The sequence below is a fragment of the Sinohyriopsis cumingii genome, chromosome 6 (genome assembly GCF_028554795.1).
Source record: "Sinohyriopsis cumingii isolate HCF-2022 chromosome 6, ASM2855479v2, whole genome shotgun sequence".
NCBI classification, from domain to species: Eukaryota; Metazoa; Mollusca; class Bivalvia; order Unionida; family Unionidae; genus Sinohyriopsis; species Sinohyriopsis cumingii.
Genome location: NC_142966.1, coordinates 48,323,579 through 48,346,362, shown reverse-complemented (window position 1 = coordinate 48,346,362; position 22,784 = coordinate 48,323,579). Strand labels below are relative to the sequence as shown.

Here is a 22,784-nt window from a genome sequence, read left to right as displayed (position 1 = left end):
CTTTTAGATGCGTTCACTTAAAATTTAAGGGAATTTATTCATTTAAATTATTCATTTGAAATATATAGTGATTATTTACTTTAGGACTAAAACAATATTTTGGGATTATTGTGAATTCGTTCAAGGTCATTTAGGATTATATCATTATCATAGAGCAAAACTGCTGGCACATCAGCATATTTAGTACTATTTGCACATCAGTACAATTTATTCAGAACACCGCTTGAATTAGTTCGGAAAACTCTGTACTATTGGACTAGTGAGAAAACGTTTAGCACAATCTGGGATTAAAGTCACAGTACAGAAAGTTATTTTTACATTTTCACTTCGTATGCTAGAGACATAAACTGTCTGTTAAATTTTACAAAACTTATTAATTTTGCTTAATTAATTTTGCTTAATTAATTATGTTACTTAGTTTAAGACCATGGAGTCGTAATATTACAAACATCAAAACATCTACGACATCGTAAAATGATGGTTTTCATTGTCATGCAGTGTTTTCAAAGCACTGGTTACATAAATTTCATGCTTGATAATTGTTTTAACGCAGAGGTTGATCGATAAACAGATTATCCAGTAAACGGAACAATTACTGATTGATTACTTATTTAACATCGCTATCAGATTACAGTAACTGGCATGAATTTAAGCAATATCTAAAGCAAATTACTTTACAAATTACAGGTTCAAAACCAAGTTACTAAACAAAGTATAATTTGAAGTTCCTATAATAAAGAAAGTTTCAAAAGCAAGTTAGTTTACCAAATGCAATTTCAAAAGCATGTTACATTACAAAGTACAATTTCAAGTTACTATACAAAGTACAGTTTCGATAGCAAGCTACTATACAAAGTATAATTTGAAGTTACTATAATAAGGAAAGTTTCAAAAGCATGTTACTTTACAAAATGCAATTTCAAAAGCATGTTACATTACAAAGTACGATTTCAAGTTACTATACAAAGTACAGTTTCGAAAGCAAGTTACTTTTCAAAGTACAATATCAAGTTACTATACAAAGTACAGTTTCAAAAGCATGCTACTTTACTAAGTACAATGCGAGGTTACTATACAAAGTACAATTTCAAAAGCAAGTTACTTTTCAAAGTACGATTTCAAAAGCAAGTTACTATACAAAATACAATTTTGTTGTGGAATTCTTTTAAAATAAGACTGTGTAAGTCGTAGTGGAATATTTAAAAGATTCATTGTAGGTACACAGTCATGGTAACTGTATAAACAATTGTTCTATATAACAAATTATGTCTTTAGAACACAAAAATGTCTGCTCAATACGTCAAAGAACTATGTACAGCTTAAACTACAAAGTGTATTGAATTTCCACAAAAAGTCAGTAAGTATTAAAACAACCAATAGAAAACAAACAAAATAGCACAAAACCCACCAAAAATAAATTTCTTCACTTAAATGTCAGCGAGAAAAGCCCCAACGTGTTTGTGAAGAATGTTATTTTGTAAATAGGTATTTAAACTTTCCAGTTCGTTAAATTTATATAACGTGTTTATTGAGACATTTTGGTTTAGACATGAGTTAGCTTAGAGTTTTTTTATTTTCGGCAAATAACAGTATAGATGGATCGAAGATAGCAGAAAGCATAGGAAGCCAGGATATATGCCTACTACATGTTTAAATAGTATGGCGTTAATGATATTTTAATAGTTTTGTACCGATTGAGCTGAAACTAAGAAAACAATTAGGAGGTTTTGCGCTTTGAGTGACAGGAGGATGTGGGATGTTTTCAGTTTGCGAAGCTCACTGATAATACCTTACTTTTCCAGTACCGGTTTCCAGAATACATAAACACACCAATAAATGATATTAAAAATTATAAATAATGTAGGAAATATGACCCTTGATAATTTGTCCACAATTCTAGCTTTTTCCTTGTCTGGCAGGAAAAACTGCACCATTTGTCGTCCTTGACAATTACCAGCAATCTAAAATAGAGATTAAGCAGTGAATTGAAATTATAGAGTTATCTTCCATTAAATATCAGGTTTACACCCAGTGCGTGCGCGTTTCAAGAAGAAACCAGAACAAACCTCTATATCAGTTCAAAAGCTGTATTCTCCCAAATCAAGAAAAATATTAACGGTAATACGGGTGATGATGATGGACTATCAAACTAAACTACGACTGAAATGGGCCATTAAGCTTGATAACAAATCATAATGCCCGTGTGTGTGTGTGTGTGTGTGTGTGTGTGTGTGTGTGTGTGTAAAAATCGAATAAAGTGGTAATGTTATTAAATAAATGTAATATAAACGGAATAATCGTCTTTCGCTAGATTGGCAAACTCGATGATTTAAAACTTTGAATTGTCCAATAAGTTCTTGTGTGATCAATATACATTCTTCCATCTAGTTCAATGTTTTGCATTGATTACAGAATCTAAGCCTTAAAGGTGATGCGGAAAAGGATCATGTAAACTATTTGCAAGAAATGTACTCTTCTATATCAGTGCAATTTAGGTAGATGAACATCTTTGATTTTATGAATCAGACACAGTTCTTCAAACTAAGAATAAATGAGTGTACAATTGTACGTAAAACGTGAATTTCCGGAATGCTTGTCAGGTGTGAAACAGTGTCAACCTAATATGAATGAAGCGTGCAATGGTTTGTAGTGCCAATTTTTCCTGGATAATAACTGTACCAAATTTAACAGTTTCGATATTTCTTCGCCGCTCCAAACGAAGGAAATCAGATGGTAACCATTGGGCATACGACCTAAGAATATTAATTTGAGAAAAGTCAGAAACCAGCAAGTGAAAGAAGACAGTGGAATATTTCATAGATCTGGAATACAGATTTTAAAAAAATCAAGTAAACAAAGTAAAACACGTTTTCTGTGTAGAAAATGTGAAGAGAAAATAAATCGGTCTAGAAATATACAACAACAAAACAATAAAACGGGGAGTCGACTCAATCGAATGAAGGAAACACAGACAAAATAAAAGCCAATGGTGACAGTACAAAATGTTTACCCTTCACGACTGGCTAATCCACGGATGATAGTACAGAATGTTTACACAATTGAAATATGTATATATACTTAATCAAAAAACTTATACTTTCTTTTTATTAAGCAGACGATTTGCATGGGATTTCTCCAGTCTTTCTCAATGTGATTGACAGCTGCATTACTACAATGATGAAAAGAATTTCATAATCTTTACAATAATTCTAGCTTGAACATATCATGCTTCAAATTATATTTTGTCAAAACAATGACTGTAGTCGTACCAATATGAAGAGATTCTTATTTTTTGTTTTCACATTTCATTTTCGTTCATCATTTTCCTTATTTCTACATTCAAACGTAATTTTTTTCTGGCCTTGGTAAGCTTGCTTATTTCTACATTCAAACGTAAATTGTTTTATCTGGCCTTGGTAAGCTTGCTTATTTCTACATTCAAACGTAATTTTGTATCTGGCCATGGTAAGCTTGCTTTCTAGTTCAGTAGCAGATGCTATATATCAATTTTCGATTTTCACTTAATTTCGGTTTGTAACACAAATCAGAGTATGATTTAGCCATTGTTTTCAAACACGATTATGATGCGAGCTAAAATTGCTACTTAAAAGCGTATTACTATCTTTAATCACGAATATATTTTATAATAAAGTGTACCGTTTGTCGTACAGTATCAAAGGTATAATGCTGCACGGGCGACACATATCAACCGGTCATGTAAGGTCTGTCCCTGACAGTTTCCATGATCTGCGTTGAAAAATAATTATCAAAAGTTAATTCTTAAAGTCTACGTTTTGCTTTTTGACGTTCATTTTAAGGTATTTCTTACTGGCACCTCAATGACTACATAAATGTACACCAGAGGGTCTGCAGTTGACACATTTTAAGATATGTACATACCGGTGTGGAGGAAAAATAGAGGAAAAGAGAAATCAAAGATATACTTCCTGAATGGACAAAGAAAGTACTTGTCTAAGTGATATCGCTACTGTGGCGATATCATTTTCTCCCACGGACAGATTTCAACATCTCACTACGAAATATATAATAAAGTTAAAATTGAACTGAGATAGAATAAGAGAGAAGGAGAGAGAGAGAGAAAGAGTGTGTGTGTGTGTGTGTGTGTGTGTGTGTGATTTTAATTTTTAATATAGGTTTAACAATTATTCAGTCATATCGCTACTATATCCGCAGTGTGGCAGTTTACAATGATGTCTAGCACTGGCTGCAGACATGTAGCATGATGTCCCATTTAGTCACATTATCCTGACACCAGGCCTACCAGTCCTAACAATAACCTCTTTATTCCGAGCGCCTAGCGAGGCAGCTGTGAGTACCATTTTTATGCGTCTTAGGTACGACTCGGCTGGGGTTCGAACCCACGACCTCCCGCATAGGAAGGTCTTGCCACTAGGCCACCGGAGCGGTCAAATTAGAGTGTGATGCAATTAAGTAGCACTGATATATCACACACTGGAGTATAAAGCAATTACATTAGCACTGAGACAGTATTCAATGTGTATAATGCAATTAACATTACACTGACATAGATTGCAATTTAGTGCAGTGTAGTTAAAATAGCATACACCGGAAAGCATGCCGTTAAAATAAAACTGACATAGCATATCGGTGGAGTTTAATGCAGTTAAATGAACACCGAGATAGCATAGTGGAGTGAAATACGGTTAATACAACTCTAAGATCAAATAACACTGAGTGCAATACAGTCGGAATAGCACTGTGATTGTATACAATAACGTAAGAAAGCATGCAATGGAGTGTGATGCAGATAAAATAGCACGAGACAGCATTCAGTTAAGTGAAATACAGTTGCAAGAGCACTTAGATTACATACAGTTGAGTGTAATGCTGTTTAAACAGCACCGACATACAATAGAAGTGTGTGCTAATAGCATACAGTGGGATATAGCATTCAGTGAGGTATAGGTCGGTTATTCAGTTAAAATATTGCACTATAAACAGTGGAATATATGTAGGTAAGTTAAACTAGCACAGAGATAGTATCCAGTAGAGTGTAGGTATGTTAAGTTAAAATAGCACAGTGATAGTATCCAATGGAGTGTGGGTAGGTAAATCAAATAACACTGAGATAGTATCCAATAGTGTTGGCTGGTAATTATTACTGAGACAGTTTGCAATGTAGCGTTGTTAGGTAAGTTAAAATAGTGCTCAGACAGTTGACAATGGCGTGTAAGAAGAGAAGTTGAAATAGTACTGAGCTGGTATTCAATGTAGTGATGGAAGGTACGTTACCATAACACAAGATAGCATAAATAGCTATAAAAGGTGAAGTTTAGCACAGCCCACCCTATAATGGCTGCGCAAAAATCTCTGCTGAAGCCAGAGAAGCTTAAAATAAAATTTCTTACCGCAGCAACTTCTCTACATTACTGTGCGAAAACAGTGTGATTGTGTTTTTCGTTTCAGCCCTACCTCGCTTTTCGGCTACCATATGGTGTACGACATATCAAGAGTATTGTTTCCCAGCGCTACCACGATTATTATCTAGTGGGTTTTTATAGATTGTTATCTAGTGGGATTCGGTCCGTCGTCATGACGGCTCTTGCACTAGGCTACCAAAGCCATGTTGGGAAGGCTTGGCTGCAAAGTGGGGTTTTTTTTCGGGGGGGGTGGGGGCCAGTGCTGATACATTTAGAATTCGTCTCGTTTGCCAAAACCATGTACACAATGTGACTTTCGGTGCATGCGTTTTCTCTACGTTAAATAGTGACTTTACTGGGGATACAACCCGCGCACATGTCTTCAACAGAACTGCAATTACTTGATAAGTTAAAGAACGCTCCATTTTTTGGCGACTCATGTTTCTAGTGTATTCAGTTTCCTGGTATCTTCCAAGTCATCCTTTGCTGTTCCAGCGAAATGTTGGATATGGCAAATTATTTTTACGACCTTGTCACTCTTCAGATCCATCTGATTAAGAATTTGTACTACTAAACCAAACCTTTTTTGTCTCCTACAGCACATGTTCTTCCAGGGACGATGGTCGAGAGAGAAAGAAAGAGAGAGAGAGAAAGAGAGAGAGAGAGGGAGCTGTTTAGAATACTTATGGGGCGGCAGTTACAGCAGTGGAGGTATTGGGCGCTGAGTGAGCTGTCTAGGTAACAGGCGCTGGAACACCTCCTTCGGCAACGGGTGATTAAATAGTCACTGGAACGTCGAGGGCAGGTTCAGACACTATTACCAAGCTCCATATTTTGTAGATGCTTTTAGTTCCAGTAGCATTGTTCTTCCTAGTTTCATTGGCAGAATTTTCCACGGGTGTTCTATATTTCGTGTATATGGTTGGAGAGTAAGTCGTACTAGGGCGGCATTGTTGTAGCTGCTCTTCCAGCGGTGCCGTTATCTTACTTTCCTGGGATGTACAAATGCAAACCAGAAAACAAGGAAACCGTTTTCAGCATGTTTTGGTAATCGACCCGTTTTATTAAGGAGACCCCAATATTCCTGGTTTTTTTTCTCCAGTATTCCTAGAAAAGCCCAGTATTTTTTAGTCTTACTGCGACCCTGCCAAAAGTTTCAGCAGACGAGGGCTCATCGGAGGCCTCCACCTCCAACTCATCAGCAGGTATGTAGGAACTGCTGTGTTACAAAGGCATCTAGGAGCAGAAAGGGTGTTGGCATTGGGAACCGACCAGATGTATATTTGGAATATCCCCTGCTAATACTGTGTCGCGCACCATATTATAGCCGAAAAGTGAGGGAGTACCTGGATAATAATGCTTTTCGATCCAAATATTTGGCCTTTCGTAGCACACACTATTTTTGTGCGTAACACCTTGGAGAAAAATTGCTGCGATAATAAACATCGTTTTAAGATGCTCCGACCTCAGAGGGAAATTTGACACAGGAGTGGGGGTGGGGTGGTTGAGATCAACATTAAAATACTTCAGCATGATTTGCACACAGCAGAATGTAGGGTTGATAATCCAGTTGAAATATTACTGCGACAGTATACAACAGAGTGTACATAGGTAAGTGAAAATAGCACTGAGATAACATACAATCGATCGTAGGTCGAAAAGTTTAGATAGTTCAGATGTTGCACAGATCATACATCTGTTCGTATTATAATTAAGAGTTTGAATAAGTTTACCAGAATATATATATTTAAATTTTCTTTGGAACACTTAGTCATTCCTACCTCTGATTTTGGCTTATACTCGTCATGTACCGTGGATTGTAGCTGCATAGGTTTCGATGAATTCTTTACGGTTTCACTCATTCTACGTTTTTGAACTCTACAAAGTACATTAACGAGCGAAAATTCTATCAGAGCTGCGAACACGAAGAACAAGCATATCGCCATCCAAATATCAATGGCTTTGATATAAGAGACATGTGGCAAATTTGATCTTACTCCTGTGCTATGCGTTGTCATGGTCAGCACGGTCAAAAGTCCGAGGGATATCCGAGCAGGTACGGCGTCGACGTCGATCCAAAATGAGACCCAGGAAAGGATGATAATTAGGATGCTGGGAGTATATATCTGGGTAATGTAGTATCCAAAATTCCTCTCTAAGACAATATCCAGGCATATGCAGGAGTAATTAACTGAAACAAGAACGTGAATGAAAAATTTAATACCAACCCTTTGGAACTGTGAACGTATCTCAAAAATATAAGGCCAGCCCTTTGGAACTGGGAACCTATCTGAAAAATGTAATTCCAATCATTTGGAACGGGGATAGCGTCTGAAAAAATATAATACAGGCCTTGGACTGTGAGCCTGTTGCAAATAATGATTGATTGAATCAATATATATCTGAAGTAAGGGAATAACAAGCGTATTTGTTTGTGCATTTTATTATATTATAATGTTAAACTCGCTTTACTTTGGCCTGTTCCTGACGCAAGTCAGATCATACTGTACAAAAAGGAAAACTTTATTCCAAATTTATTCTTTTATTTAAACATAATTCCAAATAAATTCATGTTAAAATGATATCGACAGCGTCGTCTAGAAATTTTGTCGGAATGGAACCAATATATTTGTTACAATCCATCAAAGTTAAAAGTAGGGATTTTTAACTCAGGATAGTACCATGCGTTGCATAAAATGTCTACTTTGTTGCATTCTTTCGATGTCCATGTTTATCAGTAGTCGTTAGCGCCAATCTGCATATTTTGCTGACCACAAGAAGTATAAAAATACCTTAGAAATCAAGACAATTGTGTATGCCACTACGTTTAGGTGAAACACTGCATGTAGAAATGCTAAAATATGTTGACCTACCCCCATAGTATGTCGCGTCACAGATGCCTGTCTTGTGACCCACTATTTCAAACTGAGGGAGCTTCATGGACAGGTCAAAATTCACTGGATCCTGGTGCCAAACAAATTTTACGTTATCGATGCTATACCCATCTGTAAATAAATGATGTTTTACAATATTTATTTGTATCATTTTGATATATAAATTGAATAATTGACTTATTCACAGAATTGGACTAAAGTGAAAATTAAAAATAGTACGACCTTTTCACTCGTCTGCAAATAACTACATACATCATGACATTTTCAGAAATTAATTCAACCCCTCTAAAACAACACTTGACCTGTCAAATTTTGAGTAGTATTTCACAAAAATAAAAGTACTACGAAACCAGTTAAAATGTGGTAAAGACAATAAAATGTCTTCTGCTCGGACTTTAAAGGTAAATATAGATTGTAGAGTCTATGCTTTAGCAAGCAGTTAGTTGCATGCATATAAAATGTTCTGTCCTATAAATGAATAAATACATTAATTAATTAACACTACTAATTAATTACAATTATAATAGTGGATCACTAACATAAGCAGCGTGAGGTGGTTATATACAAAAGTTGACTCTAACCCAAAGTAAATTTTATTTCTATTTTTTTAAGCAAACAAAGAAAACTGAATTTATGTTTTAAACACATCTTGATGGAAGCAAATATAAAATTCAGTTTTGGTAAAGCCTTACATTTTACAAATGTTAAAAGTACATTCCAAAAATCGAGGTGCATTACATTTAAAATTTGCCATATCAAGAAAAGCGGATTGACAGATTCATAAAAGAAGAATGGAGTTTGAAGAAAGGAAATGCACACAGGTGTATATTACAAGAACTCGCTTGTCAACATCTTCAATGCGACATATATTGTGGTGACGGTAAAAAAGCAAATCAGGCTTTTTTCATGTGGAATATATGTGTAGTACGAGTGAACTTAACAATAACAGTCACAACTTGTTCATGTCAATGTTTTATGTTAAAGAATGTACCTGTAACGGACATAGAGCAGCAGAAATTGTATTTCAATGAAATAACATTGTAGCCCACCCAGTAATATTTCTATCATCGTAAGCAGGCTTTTAGTCAATGTATAAAGAGGGTTCATATTTTATCAATTCTCGAAGAAAATAATTTTGTGAAATGGTAACCTCATTTGCAATGTCGATACAATTAATGTTTGAATAACTAGGAGAGAAGTGAGGGAGAAAAATTAAAACCACCTTGTGTGTTCTTAGAAAAGACTTATATAAGAAGGATTAACCTGTGGAAAATGAACAAAATGTATTGAAATGGATTAAGAAAATGAAACAGAAAATTAATTTTAAAATACAATATATGATACCATTATTATACCTAAACAACGCTTTACCGATACGATATTAACAGCCAGTACAATAAAATGAACTTTGAAGTCATTGCGGTATTCAGTTCTTGTAAGAGAATCAAGGGGAATTCTAAACAGGATCTAAATTTAGCTTTAAAATCGATTTTCGTTTCTACTAGAAAGAAGTGTTTTAAATGCAATCTTCACTTGTCTGGGAGACTAAGTGACTGAAAGAAGATTTTGCATAAGTCATCTTGAAATTTTGTGACAACACTTCAAACTAAAGCAATCAATAGGTAATTTTACTATTGCAGTAGATAAAAGAAGTTGAGATGAAAACATATTGTATACATATTAGCAAATTAAGTCAAGGCAAGTATCCTGTTTGCAATCTTTGAAAAAGACTTTCTTAGAAACAAAACTAATTGTCTTTATTCTTCACATTTACAATCAAAAACTTTAAACATTTAGCATATACAGATTTTAGTGTTTGAAGTCACTTGTTTTCAAATTCATAGTCTGAATGTGAGATAGCAAAACTTCTCAATTAAGGAAACAAAACGAGTTATGTAACTGAGATGATCTCAAAGTTTCGGCACTCAAAACAACCAAGAGAAACATGCATGTGACAGTGTTTGCAGTTAGATTGTTCTTTCGATGAGAACGTACATGTATTTGACGAAATAATATACAGCAGTTACAAACCTAAATTGAAATGCTAGTATTAAAACGCGATTTTATCACAATATACTCTCCTAGATATTTTTGAATGTTATCAAAATTTACAATTTACATTCAGTCCTGTGTGATATCAAAACCCTTTAAGGAATACACCATACGATATAATTCCGTCTCAATCTGATACGTTTGTTAATTCTACTGATATCTGTTTTTCCTCCAAAACAACATTGTTTAATATGATAAACGATGACATATATGTACACAATACAAATGCTGATGTATATGCACATAAAGAGAGACTTAGTTGACAGTAGAATGAAGATGTATTTGTACACGTGTAACAGTGACGTAAATCATGTGCTTTTTATTATTTTAAAACATCAAAAAAAGTCACCAACCCACATTATATTGAACATAACAGTTTTGTAGAAATATGATGTATTTTCTGCGTTGACTTGAAAAGACCCATTTTGGTATCTAGGAAAAATTCTTTTTTCTTAAAAGGTTGGACGCGACAAATACATGTTCAAACCTAGCTGCAGCAAAGAATAAAATTCAAGAGAATACAAGTGGCAATTTACAGAATAAACCGGAAAGCCTCATAAGCTTCAATAGCCAAATTTAAAATTATTTGACAACAGCAGCGATAGATTTCAATGAAAACAATGTTGAATTTAAAATAACACATAATGTATCATAATATCTCATTATATCAAGTAGTTGATTTAGAATCAACATAGAAAATTTGACATAAATTTAAAATCAGTAATGTCTTTGGAAGGATTGAAAAGAAAACCCTATATATTGTTGGCAAAGTAATATTTAAGATGGTTGGCTTGTTAATAGCTCATAAAAGGTAGTTGCTGAATGTTTATATACCATTTTAACCGACAGATAAAGAACAGTATTCAAAACATCTTTGCTACAATTATGTAAGTAGATTTCCGTATACAAATATCAATCAACAGAGGGAACTAATGAAAAGGGTCAAGTGAAGAATAGTGGCTTCAAACGGTTAACTAAACAATCTATTTAAAGATTACACAAGCGAGAAAAGAAAAAAAACTCATATTGAATGGTCTTTGTTAGTCAAGTGGAAAATCAGTAGCAGGTGGATAGAGGTTACTTCGACAAAACATAGAGACACATGTTGTGATAAGGTTTAATAGAACCATCAAGATTACAAAGTAGATGTATTTTACTCAAAATGAAAAGAGACAGACATGGTAGGTGAGAAATAGACTGGCACTTCTCCTTGATTGTTTGACATGATTCCCACTGAATCAAACAAAAACGGAATGAGGTCAAAAGTATTGATCAATCATTCTGGTTGTAAGCTTTAAAACACGATGAAACGGTCACGATTCTTTACGAAGAGGCTTGTACTTTCAGGTGATCTCCATTCGTGTGCGAACATGAAAACTTCAAGATGGAGAGTACAGATAGAATGTTTCATCAACATATATATATATATATATATATATATATATATATATATATATATATATATATATATATATATATATATATATATATATATGCTTTCAAGTTAAATCGTAGGAATCAGATTAAAGAGTTAAAAGTGTATTAAATTACCTATGCCCTGCAAGACAGTTGAACACTCAAGTATTGGACAGATATTTAACTATAAACATAATTGCTACAGTAAAACTCAATTTTTGACACATTAGCCGATAAACATTTTAATTAGTACCTACTAAAATATGATAATTAAGATTTTCTAAACAAATAATTGCATCCTAAAGCCCGAAACGGAGATTTTCAGAATACATTTAGAGAACAATACAACATGAGATTTTTATATACTCGATTCCATTCGACTGTTTAGATCATAATAACGGATTAGAGAAATTATTGCCGAAACAGATACAAAAAATTGAAATATGCAATCAGAAAGAAAATAAACGATACAGATAACCAAGAAAAGGATCCAATGAAATTACTTTTTAGAAGAGTGGCGGATTCATAAAGAGATTTGAAAAGCGTTGACCAGAATCTCCAATTTTGAATGTTAACTGCAAATACTACAAATTACAAACGAACAAACTAAAAGCAAAACAAACAACAACAAAAAAAAAACAATCAAAATGCAAAACAAACAAAAGCGGTCAAACAAACAAGCAAGACCTCATGGGTGGGATTTTATCCATTTGGCACAAATCTTAGCTGTTGAATATTTTCCTACGCAAATGAGATCAGATCAAAACCACCAAATGTATCTTAACAGCTAGGGGATCTATCCGTTCGATATATTTTTCATGGTGTCTTATTACATTCCTCATTAATAAATACAATTTAGTCTCGTAAACAGATTGCATATATACATAAAATAATTAAAAGGAAAAGTCAATTTTAATATTTATATAAAGTAAATAGTTACCATATGGATATTTATTAAGATAAATATTGTGATATGCAGAAGCAAATGTTTTTATTTTATACCATTGTGCGACCGGATGTTGCTTCTCCTGTAACGCTACTAACAGCGACTTTAACCTTAATAATAACCATATCACAAATGTGCGTGGTCCTGTTAAATTAACTCATGCAGTTACCCGTCGGATGGTACAAGGACGTGTTGATATTCAAATAAGCAAACCTTTGAAAGATAAACATTATAAAATATCAAAACATTGAGGGAGCATGTTGGCAATATAGTATTATCTATTGAACAGGGTGGTAATGGAAAGCTAACAAAGGCTAAAACCTAGACAACTGATCAGAAACATATTGGATTTTAGGTGTTCACATTGTCTGGTGTTGTACAAACCTTGCAACAACAAACGTAAAATTCAGCTGCGTTACTTCAAATTCAGCATCAAGATAAAGAACGAAATATATGTTTCAAAGAGTGACACTGAAAACAATGGTATCACTAAAAGACTGCAACTCTTAACACAGTTGGAACAGTTGCAGGGGAGATTTTAAATCCAGCTAAACATCTGAAAGCCAAACGAATATATTGATAATGTTAGAAATTATATTACTGATTTGATTAACGAGATAAATTGTGACTCTGATACACTCTCGAACGTGCAAAAGAAGACACATTTAACAGAGATAATAATAAGGACGGACTTGGTCAAAAAGAAACTAAATGTGTATGATTGCATGGTAAAAGCAATGAAGACGGCTTACAATTTATTTCTTATTAATTTGGTTTATATGATCACAACGTTACAATTGCTAACTTTTACGTCAATAATGTTCGGTGAGTTTGAACATACGATGAAAAACAGACAATCAAAAGAAGCATCAAAAAACGAAAATACAAACAATAAACCGTACAAAATCGTACATAGATGAAAAAGTGTTTAATACTCTCGATATCGTACAGGGTTGTATTGAAGACGAAAGGAATCTGGAAAGAATCTAATGATTTGAGGCATAAGATTAAAACAGACACATGCAATGTGAGATAGATAATGAGACTCTTACTATGAGTGGTAGAATTCATGCAATTAAACAACGCAATAGATGAAAACAGAGATAAATTCAAAACTGAATCAAATACATTTATTTTGCATAGAGAGTCCTGCTGTAAATGTGTTACAATGAATGAATTAAAGAAAGAAAATGATAGAAGTAAAATAAACTTACTGGATGTTTAATATTTTACGATTTTAGGATTGTTCCAACTTTAAATTATCCGGGTGGTATTTATCGAATGTAAAATAAATTTTTAAAAGCATCCCCAAAGTTTAACAGCATAACAATTTTAGGATTGTTAAGTATGTTTTTGTCTGAAACTTCAACTCAGACGTTAGAATTAGGAATGTACCTATGCCTTATCGAATGTTGCTCAATGCAAGTTATGTGGAAAATAATATTTGTAGAGAAATATAGTATCCATATAATAAAATCATGCTTATGCACAATTTGTGTCATCTGTAAAAATTAAACTATACAATTACATGGAATTTGTATTGACTTTTCCATTAGATTAGCGATAAATAACCAAAGTGTTGCATATTTATTAGATATTAAAAAGAAAAATAAATGTAAATATATTGTTCTTTTGGAACACTATATATGACGGTACACGTGCAGGCTACAAACCTAATCATATCATTACACGTACACACTAGCACTGGTTTGTAATTGTTTTAACGTTTGTGAAATACATAAGTCTGAATGAGGATGCATCATTTCATTGTATTTGATATTTGGACAGAATTGGGATGTGATTGTATGAAAATGTCTGTATGTGTTTATTTGTTTACTCATTAAATAAATACATGCAATTCTCGTTAAAATTAGAAGACTTGAGATGATCTACGTCAGACATGAGAACGCGCTGCACTAACTTCAACCACAACTGTTGCAAAATACGGCTGATATTTATTGAACTTTATCTTGTGGTATATAATCTGCAAATAATCATTTAATATAATGACCATGTATAATATAACAGATTCTTAAATAAAATTGGCAGATGTGGTTTATTAGATAACCTTAATTATATTATAAAAGAACATTTAATGAAACATGCTGTAACTTACAACTCTCCATAATCATTGAACATTTCTGTGAATCAAGGGGGTATTTACGGAGATCCATGTTGCACTTTAGGGTTTCTGATATCCTGTGAAGATAATGTACAAGGCTTTTAAAGTAACGTCACTAAGTTGATATTGCTTTCAGATTGCACTTAAACACAGTCGAAACGTTGCGAAAGTGACATCGTTTGATCTCATCAAGAAAATGGATACTTTAGAATTGGTCATGTGTGAAATGATGCTATATGCTTTTCTGGGCCACGAAATATTTTCTTGAGACCACGAGATACAGTGTCGTGGCTATAAGATAAGCTTATAAACCCAACAAGTCTAACATCCTTGAAATTAGACAAAGATAACATCTCGTGCCATCAAAATATCTGCCACATGATATTTTTTCTTGGGTACGACACAATTTGTGGTCTCATCATACTAATTCATAGCCACGAGATAGGCACTGGAAGAATTATCTCGTTCACACGGCTTTGAGGCAACATGAAATTATATTCGTTTACTGCAACATAATTTTACTGATATCAATTATATTACTCCTCAGTAAAGCCATACATGAATCATTATACTCTGTCAAATATTATAAAACTACAATTTAAATACTGTATATGTAAAGTTGTTAAAGTAGTTTTAAAAATAAGTTATCTGTAGTTAATGTAATTTTATCAAAATAAAGAATACTTTATATTTAAAATAATACCTGGAGACATAGGTGCACTTAAAATTTTAAAACTGAAAATTAAGGGCGATACAGATAGAGACAGTCAAATGTGGAGCATAAGCCAGCATATCACTGTATCTGATACAAACATGAATTCTTAAAAGAAAAGAATCTATAAATGCAAATTAAGGGATGACATTTTGTCAAACAATCATTATTATTCACGTCTGAGCTACCTAAACATAACATTTGTTCATGAAAACTTTATCTTTAAAAGAAACCTATCAAAAGAAGAACACATGACTATGCATTGCACATAATTTTGTTTTCATTTCATTGATTTACCTTTTCATCATTATCTCTCAACAACAATTATCAAAGTTTAATGGTGCTACCTGATACTGTACTGTGTTCGTCCGTCGGGGTAGATGTGCATTAGCTTATTTGGAACAGTGACTGTGTGAAAAGAAGCCTTCTTCTCGTTTAAAATGTACAGGTCCGGTACCCATACTTTTTCCATAATCTTGACATCTAATTCTAGAGATTTCAAATTGGGAATAGGCTCGTAAGCTAGTCTTTCGTCCTCCCACGTCTGACGCAAAAAGAGTACCATTACGTATTCCTACAATTGAAATGGAAAATTTGTCAAAGCATTTTTTGGAAAATTTGCCGAAAATGACGACTAGTAGAAATTGCAAAGAATTATAAAAGGTTTTTTTTATTAGACTACAAAAAAAATGAATGACCATTATGTCAGAGTTCTCAGAATGTCCTCTTAATGGTAGTCAGCTTTTAAAAACCCAAAGCTTACTGCACAGATCGAAATGACGCGATAATTATAACGCCATCATTATTACGTCCATTTTTACCGAGATGTATTGTAACGTTATGAACTCTGTGAATGACTGGATTTAAAGATGATACGGCTGTGACTTTGGTCTCTACTAAAATTGAATAAAATTCTGATATAATATTCATAAACGCAAAAACGGCAATGTAGAAGAAAAATCAGCCAAAATCATACGAGTCGATTTATTTACTTGTTTTACTCACCATGTCGGCTTCGCTGACTGAGTCCAAACTTAATACATACACCTGCACACTTACAACAACCGGAAAATCTGAAAATGTACACGTTTCATTGGTTAATTATTGTATTCAATGGTTCAGATTTCTAGCATGCCGAGAATTCAATACGGTGGCGTTTTATATAAACGCATTATTACTCTATTACTTTAATCGGTAAAGCTGCATCTTCTTATGTGTGTATATGACACCATCATATGAAGCCACATACTCACGACAGATGATACAGCTTCCGGATCAACCTGTTAGACTGACTATACATTTATGGTTATATTGATTGTGCATTTCTTACATACCTTTAAAGAATAAATATTTATTTAAATTAAAATTATTTCAAATATAAAGTTATTTAAAATATTTTACATAGATGACGAAAGTTATTTACTAATATGGGACGAGGTGTCGAATAAGTTGCGCGGATGAATCTATTCTATTTCTGCATTCACAACATGTAAATTCTGATGAATGTGTTTACATTGGATTTATTTGGTGTCAGGGTCAGTAATTATTCTTCATCTGGAGAATTTAGTTGATATAGTTGGTTGACAATAATATTGAAATTCACCAGTTTTGCGAATCGAAGTATTTCACCAATTTTATTTTAAAAACTTGATGCAAAATGTATTCCATCTGAAAACAACGTCTAGTGGGTAGTTCAGTATGCTTTTAAACTTTACCAAAACGACTGAAGGACTTTTGTTGCTGTTCGAATGTTTCAACTTAGCAGATCTATTTAAAAGTGCACTTATTTCTAGTCTATAAAACAAATGTCAGCTTCTCAAGAACTGGCTTACGGTTGGATAATTTGTGTGATATCATAATCTAGTTTTAGCGTTTGGGTTTCATTTGATATGGAATTAGAAAATTGTGTCTTTTATAGGCATATGAAAAAATAATTATATGGAAGTGATAATCCGAGATGAAGTTTATAAAAAATAGACAAAGATTGCTTTACAATATGCTTGGAAATCGTAGTAAGATAGAAGAAACAGTATAAATTGTAAATTTCGTGGACTTCATCCATATGCGACTCTTTTTGCTTTGCATAATCTCTTTTTGCATTCCTAGCATATCTCTTGGTTGTGCTCTATCCTAATTAATCGTATCTTGAAAGAATCATTAAGGGCCGTAATCTCCGGAATTGTACATACATATCACAAAGACTACAATGGTGAGAAGAAAGCCTTGTTAAAGACATCAGTACCTAGTGGCAATTAATAGTCTTTATCCGTTAGAAGGAATGAAATAAGTATATCGGAATATTAACAGATACTCATCAGGAAAGGAGTTTGGTCACACTATAATCAATGTGACGGTCATAGAAGCAGCAGGTGCCCGTTTTACTCTGCTCCCGTTCCTCGCAAAGTACCTTAAAATTCATAAACAAGAGGGAGCCCCACATCGTTACTGTCGTGAATAACATTTTAGCCACCATATCGTCAGTCAAATAGACTTTGTAAATTATATTATTAATTTCAATAAGAAATTATTTGCTATTGGTTAGTTATTATTGGTGCATAAAAAGCAGAACAGTACTTATCAAAGTACCGGTCATTTTACAACATGCCCTATCAAGGACAAAGACAAGTATTCAATTCTAATATTTGTCCAAATTACTAAATGTTTGTTTTAAGCTCGGCGACTCGCGCTGACATTGTATGTACGATCTCTTCAAGAAACAACTTTTAAAACAGATGAAAATGGTACACTGCGTATTCCCTTGTAGGTGCCAGAAATTCTAGCTCGTGAAGATCCTGTTTACATCAAGAAGTCACTGTGAGGTGAAGGCGATGCAATACAGAAATGGTTTTAGGTTAAATAGTACTAATGCATTCAATTTCCCATACAAAGGCCCCTTCTGACAAAATAGGTATTTTCTTTCGGGCAATTATTTTCAGCCATCATTCCTGAGAAAAACTGTATTTAATACCACCACGTATAGGCTAATTATGTGGCTCAAAAATAAAAAGATGCCGTAGCCAATAAGCATATATCTCGAGGACAAATAGTTTTCTAGAGGACAAAGGTATGACTCGCATAACAATATCATATAAAAACAAAAAAGCTGATGATGTTGAAGACATCCGGGAAAAAAGAAGCCAAATTTAAGGTGTCCAAACAGAGCACATCGAGGTGACATTCCAACCATCTTTCCAAGTAGTATCAATGACCGTTCCTGGGTCACTGTATCGAAGTCAAGTCACGATTACCTATATTCAGAAAGTAAGACTAAAGATGAAGCTTTAAGATCTCTTATGTTCTTTTCTTAATATTAGTAATATTATATGAGCATAGTCAGAAAAGGTAATAGAAATAAATCGTATAATACAAATAGAAATGAATTTGTCAACACAGTTTTACATTTTAAAAGGATAAGTATTTACCGCTCATGCTGGGCTATATTTTTACACTTTTTGTTATTTTATGGCGCATTGACAAATAGTTATTTTCCACACGGAGGAGAAATAGTTTTGACTCACCTTCTTCATAATTTGGTGGGATTCTGGAATCGTACGGAGGCTCCAAAATATGATCAATGATCTTCTGTCTAAAAATCGATGCATATTACGACATCAATACATGTTAAATGTGAATTTTTAGCTTAACGTAATGTACACATTTCAATCTGCATTAATACAGCTTCTTGCTCAACGGTCACGGTAGGTATTAACATTTTTCATTGTCAAATCTATGTAACAAATATATAACTTTAACTGAATTATGGTCTTGTGTCGAATCAAAGTATTTTTCATAAGTATTTGAAAATTTAAAAAACATGAAATGCTTGAAGGTACGAGCAAGAGGTGCAATCATGGTTTGTTCAGTTTGCCTGTGTTAAGATCGATTTTTCTTACGTCCAAATTGAATTTCATCGACAAAGAAATATACATTTGTCGTAGAAACTTTCTAAATTAGAAAATATGATTTACGATGACGTTTAACAAATACCATGAGGGAATAGCACGGCCATGAGCTCGAATTTGAACTAAGTGTCGTAACTATATTAGCTTCGCGAATAATGTTAATAAACAATTAAGAAAGGTTAACCAGTTTTCTTTTTTAATATTATTTGTCCTCATCAAAACATATATATATTGAAATAAAAATGTAGAGACAAACAGTTTATGTATAAAGGATATACAGCATATCAATTCTTTTATTAAAATTTAAGTTGTAAACAGTGCCTTGGTATTAAGACCATTAAGATACATCTAACCTATGAATCCAGATACTTCTTTAATCAGTCTATTAATCTCTTCATGCACAATATCAATTGAGATGAAAGAACAATCACTTACATAGTGATTATTTGTATTAATTTGCATTGAAAAATTAGAGAGCTGATGATTTATAACATTTTATATTAATGTGATGATTATTCATTTTCTTAGAAACTTGATGAAGTGTTTCTCCAACATATTGCATGTTACATGTCTTACGGGTCATTAAATAAATCACATCTGTTGATATGCAGTCAATATTGAAACGTAGAGAAAAGACTTCTTTTGTATTGGAGCTACTAAAATAGCACTTTCTCTTATATTTGTACATTGTGAGCACCGACGCTTATTTCATTAGAATGATGAAAAACATCTTTATATATTTTCTGTCGGTTTAGTTTTAATCAGAAAATCTAGCAAATTCTTATGTCTTCTATAAGCAAGAATTGTTTTGCATTTGTAAAATGTTTTTACTATGCAGTTCTCTGATAAATTGAAGAGATTCCAATATTTATTAATTACAAGGCCTATAATATTTAGTGAAGGATATTATTGCATTGTGAAACGAATTATATTTTTCTCTATCTTACAATTTGCTGTGTTTAAAGCCTTTTGAATATATAGCTTCCAGTGTCTTAAGCATTTTACTGGTAATGCTTTCATTTACTAATTTCTGATGAAGTAAGTTACTATCAACATGGTCAAACGCTTTTTTATAATCAGATAAATAATAATAATAATAATAATAATAATATTATTATTATTATTATTATTATTATTATTATTATTCCACCTTGAGAAAAATGAAAGACTTTTATACAAAATGATACTAGTAAAATTCTGATGACTAATTTATCAATATTTACTATCAAAGCCTTACAGATGAGATAAACCGTTTTAATCATCGACTCAGGCTACATTAGACTTAAGATCAATATCACAAAACTTGCTCCATGCAGGCTTTAGGGTTCTGTTTAAATTAGTTTTTGTGATTACTGTGTAATATATATTTGCATTTCACTCAATTCGAGAAAATGATTACTGTCATGTATATCACTTCCAATAGATACGATTTTCTTTTGTTACGCCTAAAACATTCTTTTTGTACCGCATGACTGTGCGGATATGTATCATGGGCCAGAAGCCTGTAGTACAAATAAACACCATTATCATCATTATAGAAGATGATAATGACATTGATGACTGAGGCATAATTTCAAAGTACATGAAAAAAGTTAACAGAACTGATAATTTTTCAATTACTCAATGGCTATAAGTATTTGTATTTCACATCCTATGAAACTTGAGATATTGCAACCTAATTTTGATTGTGCACTTATATTTACTTTAAGGAACGATTTGAAAATAAGAACTTATAGCACGTTACAGAGCAGCGTAAGTATTCAGGACTAATCTTCAGAGTTGAATTTATCCTTGGACACGTTTAAAACGACAGAGGAAGCAAACCTGGATATTCCTGTAGTGTTTAAAGGCACGACCGAATTACAAACCAGAAGTAAAATCCATGCGCAAACAACGCACTGCCAGAGCGCCATTTTCATTGATCAGGATTATTAGGCTGAAAACAGAGAACAAACTGAAGGACAAACCTGTAAATTATTTATGTTTTTGTAATAGATGATTTATAAAGGAAAAGGAAAAACTGTTAATTTCTGTCCGCTCTGAAACTATTCGATGCATTTGTAAAACGGTAAATAAAACTTGTACGCACATATATCATGTAGGGCTGGTCAATTTCCAATGGTACAAAAACTTAATTGCACTAGGGTATTGAGTTAATTATGAAATGTTATTTATAGGTTGTTGTTAATTTCGTAGGTATTTGCCACAAAATACACTTATACGCGCGTTTAATGGGGTATTAGTGGGTCACGATATATGATACTTAACCCTGCCCCAAACACCAATACCTCTCGCCTAGCTCGTCTTTAAATTTAAATCTTGCAAAGATAAACTGTATCTCGTAAATTTCTATTTTTTTCAGTCACTACTAACGTGATTTTAAGCTAAAATTGCTACACGGGTGTTTGTGTGGTGCTTATAGCAACGCCGAATGACAGTTTTTCTTTTATCTTGTAATTCACTGTTAATGTGTGCATCAGATTTACACGTATGTTTTTAATGCATCCCGACATATGAGTATTTTATTTCAGAGACCAGAGTAGTGTATAGGGCCCATAATTATCTGTGGTAGTCTGGTGCGCTGTTTAATGTATTAGCAGTTGTAATTAGCATGCCAAGTCAAATAAAACAAATATTCTGCTGCTCAAAAGAGAGAACGATATGAATCGACCAAAGAGATATTCAGTCCTAAATTTAATGTCTCTGTTGCCTTCGTCATGTAGATCTATGTATGCAACTTGCAGATGTATTCGCAATGATAGCTCTGCAAAGTGTTCCCATGCCACTGTAATGACGAAGAGTTTAAAACAAGCAATAGAAATCGAGCCAGCTCTCTCTCTCTCTCTCTCTCTCTCTCTCTCTATATATATATATATATATATATATATACATACATACATACATACGTACTTTCAGACATATAATGGTCCCATGGTGTAGAAACATTAACAGACGGTGATGTATTAACTGCAAAATTTCCCTGTTACTGATAAAATCCTTCAGTTCCACGTAGATATCAATACGTGATTCAACGGATATCAAGCCGCTCTTGTTGAAATTATTATGTAAACATATGCCCCCCATTGTCGTGTGGATCGAATATCCGTTCGCATATATGGGTAAGTAAGCTATATTGCTGTCTTTCCAATCAAAAGTGAAAGAAATGACAGACTATTCTTTTAGAAAATATACGTATTGTAAGGTCCGGTCATTGTAGTCCAGAAGAAATGTCAATGCAATAACGTATACGTCTTCAAAATCGTCAGCTACCATGTATACAATGTTAATGAAATGAGACAAGTCATCCAAAGGAGCTGAAAACAGTAGTAGCATTTGTT

The 22,784-nt window shown here is 33.2% G+C and overlaps 1 protein-coding gene across 1 annotated transcript; it reads right to left on the bottom strand.

Moving 5' to 3' along the window:
- Positions 1-392: 392 nt before the first annotated feature.
- On the bottom strand, positions 393-21,384 carry LOC149796883 (glycine receptor subunit alpha-2-like). The gene is made up of 8 exons (XM_089961537.1): positions 21,271-21,384; positions 19,063-19,130; positions 16,550-16,617; positions 15,892-16,118; positions 14,827-14,909; positions 8,276-8,407; positions 7,184-7,593; positions 393-1,961 (listed from the first exon to the last, which is right to left on the bottom strand). Exons 1-8 carry the CDS (start codon positions 21,363-21,365, stop codon positions 1,791-1,793), a joined length of 1,254 nt encoding a protein of 417 aa, XP_089817663.1. The 5' UTR covers positions 21,366-21,384; the 3' UTR covers positions 393-1,790.
- Positions 21,385-22,784: the final 1,400 nt, after the last annotated feature.

Bases quoted from the DNA above. Each gene is read 5' to 3' on its own strand.
- LOC149796883 (XM_089961537.1), bottom strand. From the start codon at position 21,365: ATGAAAATGGCGCTCTGGCAGTGCGTTGTTTGCGCATGGATTTTACTT. The intron at 7,594-8,275 runs GTAGGTCAACAT...TTCTTGTTTCAG, and splicing joins TGACGCGACATACTATGGGG to TTAATTACTCCTGCATATGC. The intron at 1,962-7,183 runs GTAGGAATGACT...TCTCTATTTTAG, and splicing joins AGTATAAGCCAAAATCAGAG to ATTGCTGGTAATTGTCAAGG.